We start from the raw sequence: 21,330 nt of genomic DNA, 5'->3' as shown, positions 1-21,330 counted from the left end.
GCAACGAAAGTTGTTCCAATTTCCCTATATCTAGTATACTTCGCACTAAAAGAGGTTCTAAAAAGAACAATATTCAACTGCAAGGTCTGCTAGAGAAAATGTTTAAGCTTAAAATATCACAAGTCATTCAAAAACCAAAAGCTCGTAATACAAAATTAAAGTGTCAAAACGAATGACAATGTCTGGAAATAAATAAATAAATGTGGCAACTTGATATTTTTTACCTAACCTAACCTGAATCACCCAGCGGGAAATTTAAATTCCAGTTAGTCAGCCCGGCGCCGAATATGTTCATCGTTGGCAACAATAAAAGTTTAATTGGTATCGCTTGTACGTGATGCCCCAATAATTGTGTAATAATTACGTGATTAAGTATTTTCAAATATTATGGCAGAATTATTGAGTTAAACTTTGCCAGTTGAGGAACTGGGTTATCTGTCATCAATGTCATCAATAGTTATATCAGCAATTTCGAGTTTACCTTCTACTAAAACTGTCCTGTAGTGAATGATTACGCAGTCCTACTTATGAATTCGAATTTGAGAAACTATATCTATAGCAAAATCTGGACTAAAAGAATCTAAGTAGACACGAACACAAAAACTGGGAGTCAAACATTACTCCTAAACCCAGTAAACCTACATATTTGCAAGTCCTTAGCAATCAAATTTTTGCATATATTCGAATGCCGTCAATAAATGCACCTGTCGTTCGAGTTCAAAGATGTTTTTCGTAAATGATTTGGAATTTTATTTATCTCAATATACTGAGTGACAAAAAAAGCAAAACATCTATACAGGGTCCAGCAATAGTGCGTCAGGCCTCTGTAGCTCTTAGAATAAAAAAACTTAAGAATTTGGTTTAAGTGCAAACCTAAAATATGTATAAGGATGTATTTCCGGAAAATATTTTAACTTCTATAGGGTGGCTCAAAAAAGTGTGAGTGGATCTGGATGATTTTATTTTTAAATGGAACTACATAATCCTAAGATATGAGTAAATCTATTTCGATAGTTTCAGAGACATTAAAACATAAATCAAAAATATATATTTTTCAACCCTTCCTAAAAAAAATATTAAAAATACAAGAACTGTCAAAACTATATTAGATATTTACTTTAGATGGTCTGTACTTTTTATTCTTAATCTAAGGTCTGTACTTACTTTGCTATAAATATGGTAATCGTAAATCACACAGGATGTTTAATATTTTACGCTGAACTTTCAAAAATATAAAATAATTTTTCTTCGTTTTTTTTAAATGAAACACCCTGTATATTATTTTTTTATTTGATGGAGAATTAAAAAATTATTTTTTTTTATATTTAAAGTATTTCAAAATTTTTAATAGTTTTCCGGATACAAGCAGTATTATTTCATATGTCGCTTTCAATGGTAAAATACGAGAGGAAAAATTATTGAGTGTGGCTTTGATAACAATTTACTGTGGAAAATGCCATATGAAATACAAAACCGGGAATATCTGCGAAACCGTTAAAAGTTTTGAAATACTCTAAATGCAAAAAATGTTATTTTTTTAATTCTCCATCTATTGAAAAAATAATATACAGGGTATTCCATTTTTAAAAAAAACAAAGAAATTATTTTATACTTTAGAAAGTTTGGCGTAGAATTTTGAACATCCTGTATGATTTACAATTTCCATATTTTTAGCAAAGTAAGTACAGACCATCTAAAGTAAATATCTAATATAGTTTTGATTTCAGGACAGTTCTTGTATTATTAATATTTTTTTTTAAGAAAGACTGAAAAATATATAATTTTTATTTATTTATAAATATTTCTGAACTTATCGAAATATATTTACTCATGTCTTAGGATTATATAAAGTGATCTGAAAGGAAGCCAAAAATGCAATAATATATAGGGTGTTCCATTTAAAAAAAATCATCCCGATCCACTCACACTTTTTTGAGCCACCCTATAGAAGTTATAATATTTTCCTAAAATACATCCTAGTACATACTTTCGGTCTGCACTTATTAAACAAAATTCGCAAGTTTTTTATTTTAGGAGCTACAGATGACCGACGCACTATTGCCGGACCCTGTATACAGCGTCCGTGGGGATCGAAGCCAGTACCACCGCCAGTACCTTCCGCTCCGCAGATCAACCTAGACAGTTAAAGCAAGGCACAATACGTATACGTATCTCTCGACACGTAACGCGGAAACTTACGTTACGACTGCCGTTGCGTTGTCGTGTAAACAAGAGTTAAAGCAAGTATTTTGACGTACGTAACGCAAATGGTACATTTGTAATTATAAATTATTTTGTGAAATAATTTATTTAATTTTAAAATTGAAAATGGATATCTATTATTCCATTGATTCCACATTATATTTATAAAAGTAATATCGAAAAATAAAGAAAATTATAAATGGAAATTATTTTATTACAGAAAGTAGTCCTTACAACTTAAAATGCTCTTCGTAATAAAAAAAAAATATTGGAAAACAGACACAGCTTTATGATTATTTATTAGATTCCATCTTTTAGAATCCTCATATGGAGTTTGGCTATAAGAACTAACATTTAATTAAATAGATTCCAAAATGACTTTATTATGCCTAATATTTTCATATTAATTTATTGTAATAAAATAGGCCCAGTTCTGTGACACTGGCCCCAAAATTTATGAAATAACTTAATTACTAGCCACTTGTAGAAACGAGTTGTTTGTGAATTTGTACGTTCGGCATCATTCGGGTGAAAATCGAAACTCCTTCGGCTCGATACATTTGCGTTTTGTACGTACGTAAAGGCACGTAAAGATACGTATCACGTATCCGTAAACGCAAGTGAATTTCTCACTGCGCAAGCGTACATGTCAAACGATACGTTTACGTCTACGTCTTTGGCCTTGCTTTCCGGCCACATTATGTCCCCAGACATGTTCAGTGGGAGATAGATCGAGTGATCTTGGCGGCCATGACGTTTTAATATAGTGATGATTCATAAATGCTATTGAAGCTCGAGCAACATGTGGTCTCCCATTGTATTGCTGGAATATGGGGTTTTCGATTATGTGAAAGTATGAAATCATATGGCTGCGCCACTTAAATGTAGCGTTGGACTGATATGTTGACTCTAATGAAAATTAATGGCGATCTGGTGCCAAATGCAATGGCACTCCAAACCATAATGCAAACAGTGAGATGGATTGAGATTGTCTGTCAAATGTGTTGCGAGACGCAATTCACAGGCGTCTCGCTCCACGTCGTGAACCCAAAAACACAATGACATGGTATGTAGGCTCTAAAAAGCATATTTTGTGGCGAAAGTTCTGATTTTCTATTCATGTATACAAAAATAGAATCAGAGTTCTATCAATCGGATTTAAAGAAGTAACATGTAAGGATAAAAACATTACACATTTATAGAAATGTACGACATTTATTCAACATTTTAATGTATCTTTTCCATCGACAAAGATGTTTTTAATTAATTAAATTACAAAATATTTGATATAATTAATTGATAATTTGTTTTTAATACCTATACTTTTTACTATAATGTATGTAATTAAAAAAATAACCATTCAGCAATATGCAAGGTAAATATTTCCATGTACGTCACTGAAATGAATTAAAATCTATTTTTAATTTCCTAAAGTATTTTAACCCTGAAATTTGTTTTCAATAAAATATTAAACTAGTCAAAGTTAAATTAAAGCGAATATGAAGTCGGTAAGATTTATTATAATATTACTTAGTCTATTATTATGATATTAAAGTGTCATTTTGGTTACTGCAAAATATGTGTTATTGTTAATTTACATTGAAATTAGAACAATAAATGCAGGTCTAATAAATATACTAGTCTACAAATAGTACAAAATTGTCCAACACAATATGGCAAATGAGGTTACCTACTAATTCTCCAATACCCATTTTTATACTAAACTTGCTTAGAAACCACCGTATAGTTTTTGGAAAAAGTGAAACCTTCCCAGTTCTTGTAAGAAATGTTTAAGTCTATTTTTAGCGTGTGGCTATAATCTCTTCTGTCACAAATTTTAAGAATTCCAAAGAAAGGGCCAAGGGTAAGAGCCATAAAGTTTTAAGTATTCTATATGGAGGGTACCTACAAGTCAGGAGAATTAAGGTTGATTCTCACTATACCTTCCGTTTCCATTCCATATCCATTCCGTATTTTTATTGTATTGACGCTATACGTAAGCTTCCGTTCCGTATCAGTTCCATACTTTTTATTGTACAATTTATATCATTACGAAAGTTTTATTTTAAAAATTTGTATCTTTTGAAAAAGGTAATGAGGAAGATGCATATATTTTATTTTTCGCCAGAAACTGTTCAATTTATTAGAATAAATATGTATAAATGCAAAAAAAAACTTTTTTCTTGAAAGCAGTACCACAATTTTATAAAACGGGCCATTAAAATACTATGGATAACGCGAACGACGCCTCGCGAATTGAAACGATATTCTATTGGTCTGACGTCACCCGCCGTTCTCGTCGACGCGCGATGGCTAGCAGCAGCCAGACCAGGGCCAGTCAACTGAGATATACGACCTTGAACGATCTTTTTAGGTGTAGTAATTTCCTGGGGCGCTAGATGGCGTATTTTTTATTTTAATTTTTCTAGTTGCCTAACAATTGCGTACAAAATTGTTTTTATAGTTGCCTAAATAGGCCTAGTAATTATGTTCTGTCATTGTTCTGTATGTCAAATCAGTTTTCCGTTTCCGGCTTCCTCCTTCCTCTTCAGTTGTGTTTTGCAGTTGAACGGAGATGTGCGTTTCGCTGTTTTCTGGTTGTTTGGCTGTGTTTTTTGCAATCTTCATTTTACAATCGTGATTTTGTATTTTTGAACTTTGTTTTGTGTTTGATTTTTAAGATCTTTATTAAAGGTAAGGTTTAAGTTAAAGGTCTTTGATTTATCTAACAATTTTATTTAATAATCCGAGAAAGTGAGGTGAGGTAACCTAACCAAGTTCAAATGTTCGTGAATTTTATTTTTTAACAATGTAATATTTACAACGCCATATTTTACAAAAAAAAAATGACCAACTCCATATTTTTGTACATAAACTCCACAATGTGATATTACACAATTGTACAAGTCCATATGTAAAAAATACACGTAAATAAAACATTGTTTCTAATGGACGTCACTTTCTCTTGTATTCCAACGATATTTGTTGTGTTCTTAAATCTGGTACTATAATAAATATTATACTTTTTAATCTGTTGTTTTATTTGTTTGTATTTGTATAATGTATTGTGTATTTGTTTATATTTTCAGGGCTGTAAATTAAAATAAATTATTTATTGTAGGTTTTTATGCACATAAAATGATATAAGCAAACCATTTAACACTTTACAATAGTTTAACCTGGTTTAACCTTTATATATAAATCCTTGTTTTTTACCATTTGACTTGTTTGCCAACTTGGGACCAATCAGATGACTACACATTATTTTGTAGAAATCTGATTGGCTCTAACTGGCGAACAAGTCATAATCTTGCTTAAAAAATAAATTGCATCTATTTAGATTTGCCGCCACATTTGTTACTTTCCTGGGTGGCTAGATGGCGCCACTTCAATATACAGATTACAGATTTCTTTACAAATTTGAAACCGTTTTGAAACTAAAAAATGCATGGGAGTTAGCGTTCTTCTTTAGTGTGTTCTGTGAGCCAGACGTGTTCCGTTTATGTACGTACTTAGGTGGCGTACTAAGACATTTTTGTTGCTTTTAGCGTTGATTGAAGGAACTTATTATGCTTTTTTGTGCAGTTATTATTTGTATGTGTTGTGCGTTCTGAGAATTTTTTAAGTAATGGCAGATTCCGGGTTTGTAAAAGCACAATCAGATAACTTGCCAGAAGTCGATGCTTTTATGTTGGCTGCTTTTATAAATACAAATTCCCAATTTATTGGTGCTGAATTACGAGGAAAAAAAACAGAGAGGTATATAACATTTATTCTTTGTAGTACTGAGGCATATTTAAGTATAAGTAGGTACCTACTGTTACGAACTTTTATATAGTTATAAGGCAACGGCCCAGCTACGTTGAAACACCGGTTCCCATTAGAACACCGAAGTTAAGCGACGTAAGGCGATGCTAGTTGATGGACGGGTGACCGGTTCGAAACTTTGCATCGTGCTGTTGTCCAAGGGAAAAGTGTAAAATCTATTGATACACACTGCTCATTCACGCCGGTTCGAGGCCGGATGAGATCGGATATCTCGTGAAGCAGATTAATTTAGACACTTCTAAGTCGGTAGGCCATTGACCATGATATGGCCGAGGACCGCGGTTCGGATTCCGCGTAAACAAAGTAGGTCCCGTCCAGTTTAGCCATTGCAGCAGAAAGGAGACGTTAACTTGAACCTCACACACATATAGTTATAAATTAATGTTATAAACTTATTTGTCAGATCAGGTAGGGGGACGTATGGAGATAATGCTGTAGGTTGTGTAGAAGTAAAAAAGAGACAAACATATTTGTTTAGTACGTGGAAAAATAACTCCAGAGCATAGCGTGAAAAAGAAAGTTTTTTTTTATATATTGACACCCCCTTACCCTTGTTATTTTTAAAGATTGTTTTTTTTTTACGAAATTATAGGAAATAAATTGTTTATCAGTAATGAAAATATTATACAAGGTGTCCGATAAGCAAACGCCAAAATTAAGTTACTTTTTTAAGCGAAACACCCTATATATTTTTGGATTCTTCAGAAATTTCTAGATATTCTAGATATATTTCATGTATAATATCCTATACCTATCTTCAAATGTTTACGAAATATTGACAGTTGAAAAGCGAAAAATATCTACAATTTTCTGGACCACCTTTTTTGAGACACCCTGTATAACTAGAATTAATTTTAAAAGAGAGTATATGAAAAACCATGCAACTTTTTTATTTAATGTTTTCTTCTAAAACTTGCAGTTAAGGCAGTATGTGGGTGTCAAAATATAATGAATAACCCTGTACATTCAAATTTGATATACCTATGTAAGACAATATACATAAATATATGAACTTACATCAAAATGATCTTCACAACAATAAATCGTAAAAATAGAAAATAATTTAACGTTTTTCTTTTCATCTCTTCTCATGGCCTTGGACCATTTTTTTCTGTTTTTGTTCATCTATTACTATTTATAAATACACTAATTACTAATTATGTATTAATTAACACAAATAACTAAAATTTTGACTCGGATTCAACAGCGTTTAAAAGCAAACTGTGTAAAATAAACACGCGTCTGGCTCCAATCAACCAGAAGAACGGCGGGTGACGTCACAGCGGCAAGGCGCGGTAGAGACAATGTAGAGAGCGTTTGCCCGGCCATTTAAATTAATAATATTTAATTATTTTATATTAGAGGCATTTCTTAACCGATATCAACGATTTTTTTTTGTTCAATTTGTAATTATATGAACTATTTTTTAAAACCATTATTTAAAAACATGCATTTTCCTCATCAAAATTTTAACAGAGCTGGTACAAATGTAAAAACCTGACACCGCTATTTCCGATACGCTTCAGTCCATCCGCCAAAAAAATGTATGGAAGGAAAGGATATGGAACGGAAGGGAAACGGAACGGATAGTGTGCATTGTCCTATTCATTTACGTGATATAATATTTTATGTAAACGGAAGGGAAACGGAAGAGAGCTGATATGGAAGGTATAGTGAGAATCAACTTTTATCTTCCCTATTTTACATTTGAGAAAAGCGCCAAAAATTTTTGGAACAGGAAATAATTAAATAGAGATATGATATGTAATTTCTGAAGGTGCATCTTGTCTTATTAGCGCCACTGTCGTTATTTAGTGAACCCTTATTTTCCCGTTTTAGGTAACCACAAACAAAGTACCATAAAAGATGATTCAGGCTTGTACATATCCATAGTATTCTATTGGTATAACAATAATATCGCATAAAAATTTAATTTTTCTATTTTTTTTCAATTTTAGTAATCTGTAAATGTAGTTTACTGAAAAATACTAATCCCATCAAAAACAGAATGTAAAAAAATGCCAAGTCTCACAACACAATTCGTCCACTATAAAAAGTTGTGGGATCTCATGTAAAACCATCAAAGTCAATTTATTTTCTTTAGTCTCTCTTTAAGCACCTATTCAACAATTTTGTTATAAATAATGTTAAAGTAAACAGTAAATCTAAACAGTGCTCTTAAAGTAAATTTAAACAGTGCTCTTAAGAATAAAGTGTTTTTTAATTAGTAGAGAGTATCATATAGTGCAATTGCCAAGTCATTATAGTTATTACAGAAATAAAGATGTTTAATATTGATACTAACAATTTGTAACAAAATTGTTGAATAGGTGCTTAAAGTGAAACTAAATAAAATAAACTGACTTGGTTTTACATGAGATCTCACAACTTTCTATAGTGGAAGAATTGTATGGCGAGACTTGGCATTTTTACATTCTATGTTGTTGATGGGATTTTCGTTTAGAAATACCCTATAGGCATACAATCGTTTTTATTATATATTTTTTATTACTCATGCGGGGAAAGTAGTATCTTTTCACATTCTTTTGGAGTCGAAAAGACGCTAATTGCCCACTTCATAATTACCACACTAGTTTTGAGCAAATTTAATGTCGATTTGAGTGCGACAAGTAAACCTCTCGCACCCAAATTTTCACTGGCACCAAAGAATATACCTAGCTAGAAAAAGAATGGACTCTGCCATACTGAAAAATGGTCCAAGAGAAGTGGCGCCATCTATCGAGTAGGGCTTGTTTTAAATGGATCGAAGCGCGGGCTTTTTAAATGAGCATATTTATTGAATTTTGCTCTAAAATAATTAAATTTGATTATTAAATCTTATTTTTTACACAAATTCAACAATACTAATAACAAGTATCGTTGTGATGTGTAAAAAATAAGATTTAACAGTATAATTTATACAATTATTAAATAAAATTAAAGCCATACATGTGTAAATATTATTTATTATTTAAAGTTTTTATTTATAAGTAAAATATTTAAACATCATTTATTATAATAAAACAAGACCAACGTAATACGCCCAAAGTTTTGTAAATGGAGTAAATATAAATAGGTACTTAAATGATGGCAAAAATAAAAGACTTACATTGTATCTTTAGGGCCACAAACAAAAGGTATTGTCTAATAAAAACACATATAACAAATTATAGTTTGAAAATCGTTTTGATTTGGTTTCATTTTGGTTTTGATAATATTATGATTGGCGCTATGACAACGACAATATTTTTTGAGAATTTGACAATAGTATGACAATGGCCGTTGGAAACTATGGAAACTACAAAAAAAATCTCATTGAACGCCATCTGGCAATAACTAGTAGCAACTTCTTAACCTAAAAATTAATTGCACTACCACCTAGCGCCCGAGGCTGGAACTATTTTATTTGAAATTTCCGTGGAAACGGTGGAACCGTTTTTGCTATTTCACTTTCCGGCCCCTGATTGGCACACACATATTGACAGGCAAAAAAGACAGTCTCGAAGTGTCAATATTAAAGAAGTGAGGTTGATATTGCGCAGGTTGGTTTTATTTTCACAGTTTATTTTATTACGTTGGTTTTAATGTCTCTTTGTTATATTTCATCATGTAAACAAATTATTAAACACCATTATGAAGAAACAACGTTAAAATTCCTTCATTTTCTATTCTCGCTAAATTCGATTTAAAAATGGAGAAGTTTTAAGGACTCGGGCATTCATCTATGCGTGTTCCAAGTTCAGATTTCGGTCACGAGATTTTTAAAGTATTTTTTTTTTTTAATACTGTTGTATTCTATAGTTTATTTTTGATGAGTATAAACAAAAGAGACATATTATTCTGTTACGTTTTAATCTCCGGTATTAATATAAATTGATTGTTGTCCTTGTTGGTACTCGCTCGTGGGTAATCGACAACTTTTCGCACTAGTTGCACAATATACTATTTGAATTTCCGTTTCCTAAAATAACATTTTTCTACATACGTCAAAAAATGACAAGGTTTGCGAATTAATAGCAATGTCCGAAGTGACACTTTTTTTCATTTTCCTACGTTACGTTAAATTTGAGCTATAAGTAATCCTTGATGGGCCTATTTCGCACACTGCATGTAAATTATATGGGATTAGAATTTTGGATTTCGGAAAACCGAAGAACTGAATCATAACCTGAAACATTTATTTCGAAATATTGAAGAATAAACAAATAACAAATATCAAACTTAACACTAATGCACCCTTCTAGTTATTCTATCACAATATTAACATTAATAGTACATCCAGTTTTCTACTTTTCGATATTTAATCCCAAAGTAGACAGTTCTGATTTGATGTAAATATGGGGGTTTTGGGACTTTTCCACTATCCAATCCTCATGTCTGTCCTCATGTGACACTCTTAAATTTTATTTGATATTTGAATTTTATTGTTGATAGAATCCTCGACGTATCCCTCGACCACTGTCGAAGATTTCCATCCTCCATGGTGCTTCAAACTAAATATTAGCGATGGGAACTATCGAATGAATTAAACTATCGAATGGTTACTGAATGAATGATTTCAACTATCGAATGGTTTTATTCGAGTAAAATCATTCATTCATTTGTATACTAAAGCATATGTGACAACCTCGCCGTGCGACTAAATGGTTATCGTTGAGCCACGACTATCGAATGCTTTTGATAAATGAAATTTAGTATTCGTTTGATTTTTGATGTCCTGTCAACATTCTTTATTTCTTCCAAATTATTCCTAATTTTCACCTTATAAACGTCACAGGTGGTATAAAATATTTAAAATACTAAAATAGTAGTTTTTAATTGACGATTGTGTGTGTGCATGGTATCAAAGTTTTTCCGAAAATTTGTGTGTGATTTTCTGTAGCCCGATCTTAAATTATTTTTATTTTTCTATATGGTCTATTTTTAATGGGAAATTTTGAGAAGTAGCAATTTTTAAAGAGATGATTCGCAACTGCAATTAATTTTAAAAAATACATATTTGTATTTTAGATGTTTTAATAATAAGAATTAGTTGAACTTAACTAATAATTTTAAGTAATGTAGTTATGTAAATGGTTATCGAACTCGAACTATGGGGTGAGAAAATTAAATTTTGCTACAATACGTAAAATAATGTTTATATTAAATTATTTTAAATTTTGTTGTTAATAGGAATAACAAATTATTACTGTTATTATTATTTTTGGGATTGTGACAGTCTTTGCCAAAAACATTAAAAATCATTTTCTTACATCCAAAATAACAAATATTATTGCAGTGTAACAACAGAATATTAATAAAAAATGCAAAATATATATATAGACATACTATCCCTAATTTCTAAAGCCAAACAATAATGCTTCTTTTGCTAATATCAACTAATACCAGCAGCGCCAATACACAGCGCCCTTCATAATATATTTTCTGTGTAAATACCTCATACCTGAATAAAAAAATAATGTGTCCTTATCTTTATATGACTCTTACAAAAATCAATGCCGATGCTTGGCTTCTTTCTTTATTTCGATATTTTGCCAATCTGCGACTGCTGTCATTTCTCGAAAGAAAGAGCCTACGTCGCCGGTAAGCAACTAAAATCCAGTTAATATTTCATTATAATCGATCCTGACGAATGTTTGAATTTGTATCATAAATGAATGAGTTTAAAATGAATGGTTTTTGCTTCTATGTTACTAGACGTCATTCTAGAATTCAATATTTCAAGCACCAGATGATACCAATCTATTAAATAATTTAAATAGTTTTCGATGACGATGTTTTTACTAGCTATCGAATACATTCGAATGCTTGCAACTTTCGAAGCAATAATATATTCATAATAATAATAAACTAAATATAGGACCCCCTGCATTAGCAAAGAGTGACTGGCGCAAGTGCCTCCGGAAACAATGCCTGAAATTACACCGATAGTTCCCACTACTACTAAATATATCACCCCCTGCATTAGCAAAGAGTGTGGCGGAAGTTCTCCGGAAATAATGCCCAGTGTAGGCCTCATAATCTGGCAGCTTCAAGTGTTCTGCTATCATGCTAGGCATCTTACCAATAGAATTTATGCCGACCACTTGGTTAACACATCCTTTATTTCGATATTTTAAAACCAATCTGCGACTGGTAGCATTTCTTGGACGAAGAGCTGCGCATTTTCGGTAAAGCTCAATATAATTCAAATTTGACACTGTAAAGACTGGGTCTATGTTTGTTTTTGTATCCGGTACTTTAACAATCAAAACTCAATCTTTATCTTCTATGTTACTGAACATCATTTTAGTAAGTTCCTTATGGCGGCAAGCACCAGAAATACCAAGTATTAAAACGATCTAAAAGGAAATCGACGACGATGTTAAGTAATAAAAAAACATACATTCCAAGCTCACGCTTTTTTTTCGAAGCAATAATATAATAATAATAATAATAATATTTAGGGATATCCGGATTTTAATGTTTGTAGAAAAAATGTTGTTTGCAACTCGGGCGCGAACTAATTTGGCGATCTCGACTAATTTTTCAACTTGGCTACGCTTCGTTAAAAAAATTCAAGTATCACTCACCAAAGTAGCACTTCGCGCACTATATACAAAAATATCTATTTATAATTAATTGTTTCATAATTTCAAAATAGCATTATTTGATTTCCAGTAATTCTAGCACATCGCATTTTAGACTAAGTACTTCATCATTTTACAATTTAATCAGATCAACTTGTTTATAGATTTATTTGTTAAATTAAATTGAATTAATTTCTTAATGTAATTATTGATCTAGACACTTATACGTATTCGATTAACCCAGCCAATATCCTTTATAACTCGACAAAAATAAAAGCAATGCTTAATCACACCCTAAATGTTCTCTTTCTTCCTCATACTTTTGTTATTTCTGAAAATTCGTTCCCTCCAAACTTTTTATATTCCATCCTCGAATAAGAATAAACTCGAAAAATAGCCCCTTAAGCTTCGAGCTTAGGAAACTTTACAGGTGTGGTGTGACACCTTTAAACCTTGACCTTTACTAATGGACTTTAAGCTTAAAAAAGCCCCAGAAAGCTCACACGAGAAGCATTTTGCTTTTAGCAAATTATGAAAAGACCGCTTTTAATGAATTGGGTTTAAATGACTGCAAGACCTTTTTGGCATTAATTAAGTTTTATACCATAATTTTATAAAAATGAGTCTGAAAATAAACGAGTTTCGAACTTCCATTGTATTTATTTATTTTTGATTAACACAACGTTTCGGCACAAATTAACTACAACAGATGCGAAAGAAAGCGACTGCATCGGAAACCGCTCGGCAAACCCGACACGCCTATTGAGTGGTGTAAATACACCAGTCGTTTAGTCCGGAAACCTATGCTGTGTCGTATTCGCTTGCTGGAATGACATAGTGCGTGGTTATATCTTTCTTTTTAAAAACTTTTTTTGAACTGTTATTTCTAAGTTTTGGTAATTTGTATATCTTATTTAAAATGGGATGCAAATGTGTTTATTTATAAGGAAAAAAAAAAGATATTTATAGTATAAAAAATTAATTTATTTAACAAAATTTAATTAAAAATGTGACAAAATAGTTACCTTTCTATTGGTTCTATCGGACTTTTTTCGACTATATAAATCTTTATTTGTAAACTTTAATACATCAAATATTTTCAATCTAATTAATCATTTAATGATGTAAATAAGAGGAAATTTCTCACATGGGTGGTCAAATTTTATAGTTTTCATTATATCAAACAGCCTCTGAGAAATGTTTTCAACTCAAAATGCCTTTAATTATGTTTGACTACATCATTAAAAAGGGTGTTCAAATACATCAATGTGATATTTGTCTAAAATTTGCAAAAAAATCCGAATCTCTGGATAACTCGAAATTATTTACCCATTTAAAAGCCTTTGATCATGAAAGTGGAAAAATTTGTTCATTTTATTTACAGGCTGGAAAAATTATTTAAATTAAATTTTGATGAGTTTTGCACTGAAGAAAACATTCAGAGGCTGTTTGATATAATGAAAACTATAGAATTTGACCCCACCCATGTGAGAAATTTCCTCTTATTAAATCATTAAATTATTTATTAGATTGAAAATATTTTATGCATTAAAGTTTACAAAAAATAAAGATTTATATAGTCGAAAAAAGTCCGATAGAAATGTAACTATTGTGTCACATCTTTAATTAAATTTTGTTAAATAAATTAATTTTTTATACTATAAATATCTTTTTTTTTCCTAATCTCCTACGAGCTGATATAATATGACGAGCAATCTATTAAATTACTGTGAGATTATACAGAAAAGTCCACAGACTTCGAGACATAGGAAAATCAAGTCCATTTAGCGTGTGTCCAAATTTTGACAAGTTTTCAAAAATGACAGTTTTGTTTAGACTGACGTTTAATTTCACCTGACTTCTCGGTGAATGATTTCTTTTTATGGGGGTACATAAAATCTAAAATTTACGGCCATGAAGATATTCAAAACTTGGAGCAGAAAATATTTAATGCCTTTGACACTGTCACCCCTGATATGTTATCCAATGTGAGGAGGGGATTTTATGATCGTTTGGGTTATTGTTTAATGCAAGAGGGAGGCACTTTTGAACAATTTTTGTAATTTTTTAAATTTCATTATCCTGTTTTTTTACCGTTTACCCATTACCTACCTTGACGAACATGGGAAAACGAAGGTCCTTTTCAGGACCACAAATATTTTGATTGAGAAAATTGGTAACTTTTTTTGGATTAAAAAACAAAAGTTGTTAATATAATACCAATTTAAAAGTGTTTTAGTAGTTTTAATACACACTATGATATAAAATTTATTATTATTATAATGTACATTATTAATACTATTGTTCATTCGAAATGGCATTAAGGCCCAATTGCAACAATGATTTAAATTTTTCTTAAAGATAAGTAGAGCTTCGAATGAGCTGTATTTATATTTACTTTAATATTCACCTTAAATAAGGGAATTTGACTGATACAATTTTTGAATTTGAATTGTTTTTAATGATACTAACAATTTTAGTTCAATTTTTAATAAAATTTATTTAATATTAATAGAAATCCAAGAGATTTGAAACCTCTTTTAGCGATTTATAACATTCTGAAATGAATTAGAGGTGTCTTTATTTTCTATGCAAATCAGACAGCTTTTTTCATAGTCGCTGCAGTTGCTATAGCTATGAAAAACTAATTTTTTAAGGTGTGAAAATTGCGACACACGCTAAATGGACTTGATTTTTCGTATGTCTCGAAGTCTGTGGACCTTTTTGTATGCCTCGATAACATATTGGTGCAGATTATTTTCACCCAAACAAATAATAACCCAAACTATACATTGATGCAGATTGTCTATGAACTCTTTCTAAAGGTCACAGAAACCTGAACGCGTAATTCGGTGTTCTTTCGCATCTGTTATTGGTAATTTGTGGTTTCGGTCAGAAGGATCACTTGATACATTCTACACTTGATAAAAAACGTTGTGTGTTGTGTTAATAAAAAATAATAAAAAAATTGGCGCCGGGAGGCACGTATAGCCGCCCATACTAAAATATGTTAATAAAAAGTTGGTAGGCAGTTCTTTTAGTTTCAAAGTAAAGGAATTTTTCCAATTTTTTTTATCTCAAAAACTGCGACTTTGACTTTGATGTTATTACAAATTTTGTTGCAAATATTATTCCTAATCTTAAATTGAAAACCGCGTTTCGCTAGCTACTGTAATTTTGAAGTTACAATTTTTTAAAATTTTAACCCCCTCCCATACCCCCTTACCAACCCCCCACCCCCACCAAAAACTAATAGCCAGATTCTCGGGTGCCACAATATTTTTGTGCCAAATTTGGTTAAAATCGGTTTAGCGGTTTTTCAGTTATCGTGTTACAGACGGACAGACAGACAGACAGACACAAGGAAAATATTTTGTATTTAGGTCATTTATGACCCAAATAACCCATTTTGAGTGAAATTAAAAAACTTTTTTTTTGCCGATCTTAATAGCCTACCATACCTATTGGTATGGTCGGCTAATAAATAAAGACAATGGAAGTCCCAAACTCTTTTATTTTCAATACTGAATCATTGTTTACCACATTCAAAGAAAAATATGTCTTATATACTTATGTATAGGGTGAGCCTTAAATAAGTGCAAATATTTTTCGGGGTGGTAGGTATATTTCATTTTGCAAATATTTTTTTGTAATTTTTTAATTTTCAGTTATACAGTAGAATATAATACTTTGATAATAGACAGTAGATTAAATTTAGAGAAACTGGAACTGGAAAGTAGTTCTCAAAACTAAAGCAAAAAAAATCATTTTTTTAACGTTCAAAGTAAAATAGCTCGACTATTTTGGACTGATTTGAAAAGGGCAAAAAGAAAATGTATCCCTTTTATGGAGATCTACCAGCCTTAAAAGTATTTGCACTTATTTAATACTTACCCTGTATATGTATCCTTTTTGAAAAATATATAGGGTTTACTAAACTACATGGTACTTTCATTTTTCGGGTCAATTGATACACCGATTTACTTCTTCCGGAAATTAGCAGAATTATTCTTCTTAATTGAATTAATTAATTGCTATATTCTTCTGAATTAATTAATTGCTATAAAAAGCATTCAAGCGGAATTCCATCATCTTAAGTTTAGAATGCAATTCCGCTTAATCAGTCTATCAGTCTGCCCATGACATACGGCCACAGATAACGTATAATCATACGGCTTTCAGAATTAGACATGAAGTAAAAATTCATAATAAAACTCAAAGGCAGCACAAAAACCTATGGAGCGATGTATGCTTGAATTAAAAAGAAAAACGAAATTATCGGGCAAAACCCACAGCAGTGGCGCATCTAGAGATTGAGTCTGGGAGGTGTAGTGTGAATATTCAAAAAAGTACTAAATTTGAATTAAATTTTTGTTGGAAGGTATTGTAACTGTGGAAAAAATCTACTTGCATTGGTTTGGATATTCTGTTTTAATTTGTATTATTAACTTTTTTGTAATAATTTTATTTTATACCAAATTTCATCTTATTAATTAATTTCTTTCTGGGAGGGGTATTACTCCCATTACCCCTCCCGTATAGGGCTCGTTTCTCTCTACAATTTCCTGTTTCACAATTTACCGTTTGTGTCCGGGAAAAGTTCATAGTTTCATAGTTGTCGATTTTCAAAAGAAATGAGTACATGTATATTATATCGTATATTTTTCATTTTATTGATTTTATGGAAATCATTGTTCATTAAAATGATGTATATATGTTATAGAGCTCGTTTCTCTCTACAATTTCCTGTCTCACAATGTACCGTTTGTGTCCAGGAAGGGATCATAATTTCATAGTTGTCGATTTTCGAAAGAAATCAGTACATGTATATTATTTCGTATATTTTTCATTTTATTGATTTTATGGAAAGAACTGTTCATTAAAATGTTGTATCCAATGTTATAGGGCTTGTTTCTCTCTACAATTTCCTGTCTCACAATGTATCGTTTGTGTCCGGGAAGGTTTCATAGTTTCATAGTTGTCGCTTTTCGAAAGAAATAATTAAAATAAATTAATTTCTTTCTGGGAGGGGTAATTACCCCCATTACCTCTCCCGTATATGCGCCCCTGACCTACAGTAAGATTAGCCACGAACATGAAAACATGTCTAAAACATGACTACCCGTAGACACTTAGTGTTTCTGCAAGCCGGAAGGCAGGAACACCGTTTTATTACAGTCCCAGGAATGAAGAACAATTATTACCTGATAAGTAATTTGCTAAAGTCATACTAACATACCAAATTTCGTTTTTTTATCTGAAAAAAATAAAAAAGTTATAGGGGGTGAGCCACTTTTGAGACGCACCAGGTATATTCTATATTCTATACATTGATAATGTCCGAATTAAAAAAAAATATATAACTTATAATTTTGCACCACATTTGCTGTCCTCTTTGAACGTTTTGCTTTCTTCAACTTGTATATTTTAAACTCTCACGAATGAACCAAATTATTTTTTATAATGTTTTGGATCTCCAGGGTATTTCGATATAAGGCGTTAATGTATTTTATAAAAATAATAATTTCAAAAAAATTACCTGTTAAGTAATTTGCTTATCACTAGAGTTCTATTGTTGGGTATTTGGATATCGCAGTTGCCATTTGGTGTACCTGTAAAAAATATAATAAGATATAAATAATATTATAAATATAGTACTTTATTTGTAAAAAAGCTGCTTAAAAATTCGCAAAACAAATTTGTGAGTGTTCAGAAAAAAAAAATTATATCCTTAAAAATTTACAAAAAAAACTCCTAATTGGATTTTTATCTAAATGTTATTCGCCTTAACAGCAAACATTACTTGACATTTAAGGAGCAAATTTGCCCCCAAGTAAGAAATAATAATAAAGTAAAGAGGAAATTAAATTACCCCATTAGAGACATTTCAATAATATCTATACGTCCCCTAATATCAATACGTCGCCGTCGCCGTAATATCAATACGTCTACCTTGCCCTAACGGGCCTATTTACTGATGTCATTATTGATAATAATAGCATATGTAATGTTTATAGCACCAATTATTATGTAATTAGATATCTGGAAAACCGAACCTTCCATATATCTCATTGCCAATGTAACATAAAGAACAGAACATTTACCAGGCTATCACGCTGATATAAAATCTGTCGTGTCGCTTCTTCTTCTGACTGACAGAATCTGATACTGAAGAATCTTTTGAAAACCCTTTTTGAAATTTTGTAGCCCATTTCGTAAAGCACCTTCTAAATATCTCCAAGCGGACAACATAAGTTACGCAATTAGTACCAGCAACGCCAGCGGTCTTGAACAATTTGAAACCATTATCTTCCTTGGGTTTCCTGAAATTCTAGCGTTCGGTTAGCGAGATATCGGTGGCGTTATCTGAGGGCATTCCCCGATCGGGTCGCCTTTTCGCGATAGAGAAACCGCGCTGGAAGACCTCACAAGTGCGGCCATAAGGTATCCGTTTCGCTTCGACAGGAAACGACGAGATCGAGTTCTAAGAAGTCCTGCTGCATTCCTGGCTGTCGTTTTTCTTTTTTTTTCCTTGAACTATTAGACGTGGTGCAGCTAAGTCTGGGATTTTTATTATAAATATTTTTATTATTTTTTATTATATTTCTGTATAAATTTCACCATTTAGATTTTCATTAATGAAGAGAAGACCGATAATACTATTGCCTAATATACCCACCCAGACATTTATTTTTTGAGGGTATTGTGTACCCCTCTTTAATAATGTGAGGATTGATGTCGCTCCAATAACGACAATTTTGTTTGTTGACCTTGCCATTTAAGTAAAATGTGCATTCGTCACTGAAACAGATATTCTTTATTAACCTGGGCTGAGTAATAATCTTGTCCGTCATAATTTCGCAAAACTCAATACGTCTGTCAGGGTCATCGTCCCCTAATTCTGGAGTAATTAGGAGTTTGTATGGATGAAATTTGTGAAGCTTTAATACTTTCCTGACTGACTCACGCGACAGTCCAGTTTGATCTGCAACTTTACGAAGGGACGTAGTGGGAGCCATAGCAACTTCACCAAGATCCTCAATCTGAGCGGCTTCATTGAGCAGTCTTGGCTCGTTCATTTTTCTTATGGCAAACAGATCCTGTTTCTTCAAATTTAGCTACTAACTCACAAATGTACTTGTGTCCAACATTTCTTTCACGATGTCTTTCGTTGAATGCGGCCGCCGTTCTTGCAAAGCAGCGATTTTCAGCTCTGTAAATGAAAATCATTTCTACGCGTTCAGCAATAGTGTAAACCATTTTAAGAAACAACACTAATAATTGACAAGTATTGATATTGTTTGTGAAATTAACTTTCACAGCTTATTTCACTGATTCTGGAAGAACAGGAAATAAATAATGAACACCAGGAGTCGGAAAATAAAGAACAAGTACCTACTTATCATTTGTTCGAAATATCAGGAATAAGCAAAACAAGAATCTTGTTTTGTCGAAAATGGCAAAAAATTTAAATTACTTTATGTTTTGTAGTGGCGATATCGAAGACGAAATGTAAATAAATAAAGGAATTTGGAATGTATAGTATTGGTAGGTACAAACATTTTTAAATGAAGTTCTATGAGGCGGTGAATGCAATCCGTTTTAAAATAAGATATTAAATACATTTCATTCATTTGTGAGGTTAAGTATCACAATTTTGACAAAATAATAATGCAGTTTGTGTAGAATTTTATATGGAATACAAAGATGGTAAAAGAAATAAGGGTTGCCATTTAAAATTTTAGGGATAGGTGCCCTGAAGGTTCAAGAAAGTTGTGAAAACAAGCTTTATATTGTAATGACATTTTGTAACTAAACAAGATATTCTAAGAATTTTGATTCGAGCTTTTCTCTATTTTCTATCTGCCCACTTTAGGTTTACTACTTAACTACACACTTTGTAGTAAAGTAGTATACCTTTTAAAACGACTATCTTAACCTCCCTACTTTTTTAGAGTGGGCATGAACGCCACAGCATTCTTACAGTTCCATTAGATCGAAAACATATATACACTAAAGATAAAGACAAAAAAAAGAAAAAATCTAACTAAAGAATTATTACTTCAATTAGAAGTTATAAACATTTCAGACCAATTTCTTCTTATCTACGGTATTTCAGACCCTGTCAAATATTTCTACGGTTTATTTTTCGAGATAAAGGTTTACGATATTCTATTTCGTCGGATCGCTTTCACACATTCTTTTGTCCGAGAAGCTTTTTGGATATCTGACCTGAAAATTTCTGTATTGTTACCGAATACATTACAACATATCGAAAAACATATTCTCGATGAAAAATGAAGCGATGTAATGTAGAGGACGGCTATCTGAAACGTCCTTTGTATTACTCGATGAGATGGATGAAATGTTGGAGATACTTAACAAAATAACAGAAAATGTATGTGTTTTTGAAAGCAAAATTAAATAGGAATATAAATTAATAATATATACACATTTTTCCTAAACTGATTGGTTTTTTTTCATATGTCTTTTAACATAATATTTAGAAGAAACCGCAAGAAGAAGCAACACAAAATCCCCAAACGTATTATTAAAATATTATCTAAAAAATCACATTTTCTTACTTTGAAATAATACATTTCATAATTGTTAGATGATCGTCTGCAGTCTCTATTGCAGTAATTATGCAGTTGCAAAGTGCAGCACCACCTTGTACTTTCCCATAAAAGGTTTAAAGCACCTGAAAGACAAGTGGCAAGTCATAGAACCT

The 21,330-nt window shown here is 31.5% G+C and overlaps 1 protein-coding gene across 2 annotated transcripts in view; it reads right to left on the bottom strand.

Moving 5' to 3' along the window:
• LOC115890848 (protein numb) overlaps positions 1 to 21,330 on the bottom strand; it is a 189,137-nt gene that overhangs the window by 88,196 nt on the left and 79,611 nt on the right. For both annotated transcript variants that reach the window (XM_030911198.1, XM_030911199.1), the window contains exon 9: positions 18,139 to 18,211. In XM_030911198.1, the coding sequence (XP_030767058.1) occupies positions 18,169 to 18,211 (43 nt within the window). In that variant the 3' untranslated portion in view covers positions 18,139 to 18,168. The remainder of the gene's footprint in view (positions 1 to 18,138; positions 18,212 to 21,330) is intronic.

The sequence above is a fragment of the Sitophilus oryzae genome, unplaced genomic scaffold (genome assembly GCF_002938485.1).
Source record: "Sitophilus oryzae breed Bouriz unplaced genomic scaffold, Soryzae_2.0 scaffold_931_pilon_pilon, whole genome shotgun sequence".
In the NCBI taxonomy this organism is placed as follows: domain Eukaryota; kingdom Metazoa; phylum Arthropoda; class Insecta; order Coleoptera; family Curculionidae; genus Sitophilus; species Sitophilus oryzae.
This window is presented reverse-complemented; position numbering and strand designations above follow the sequence as displayed.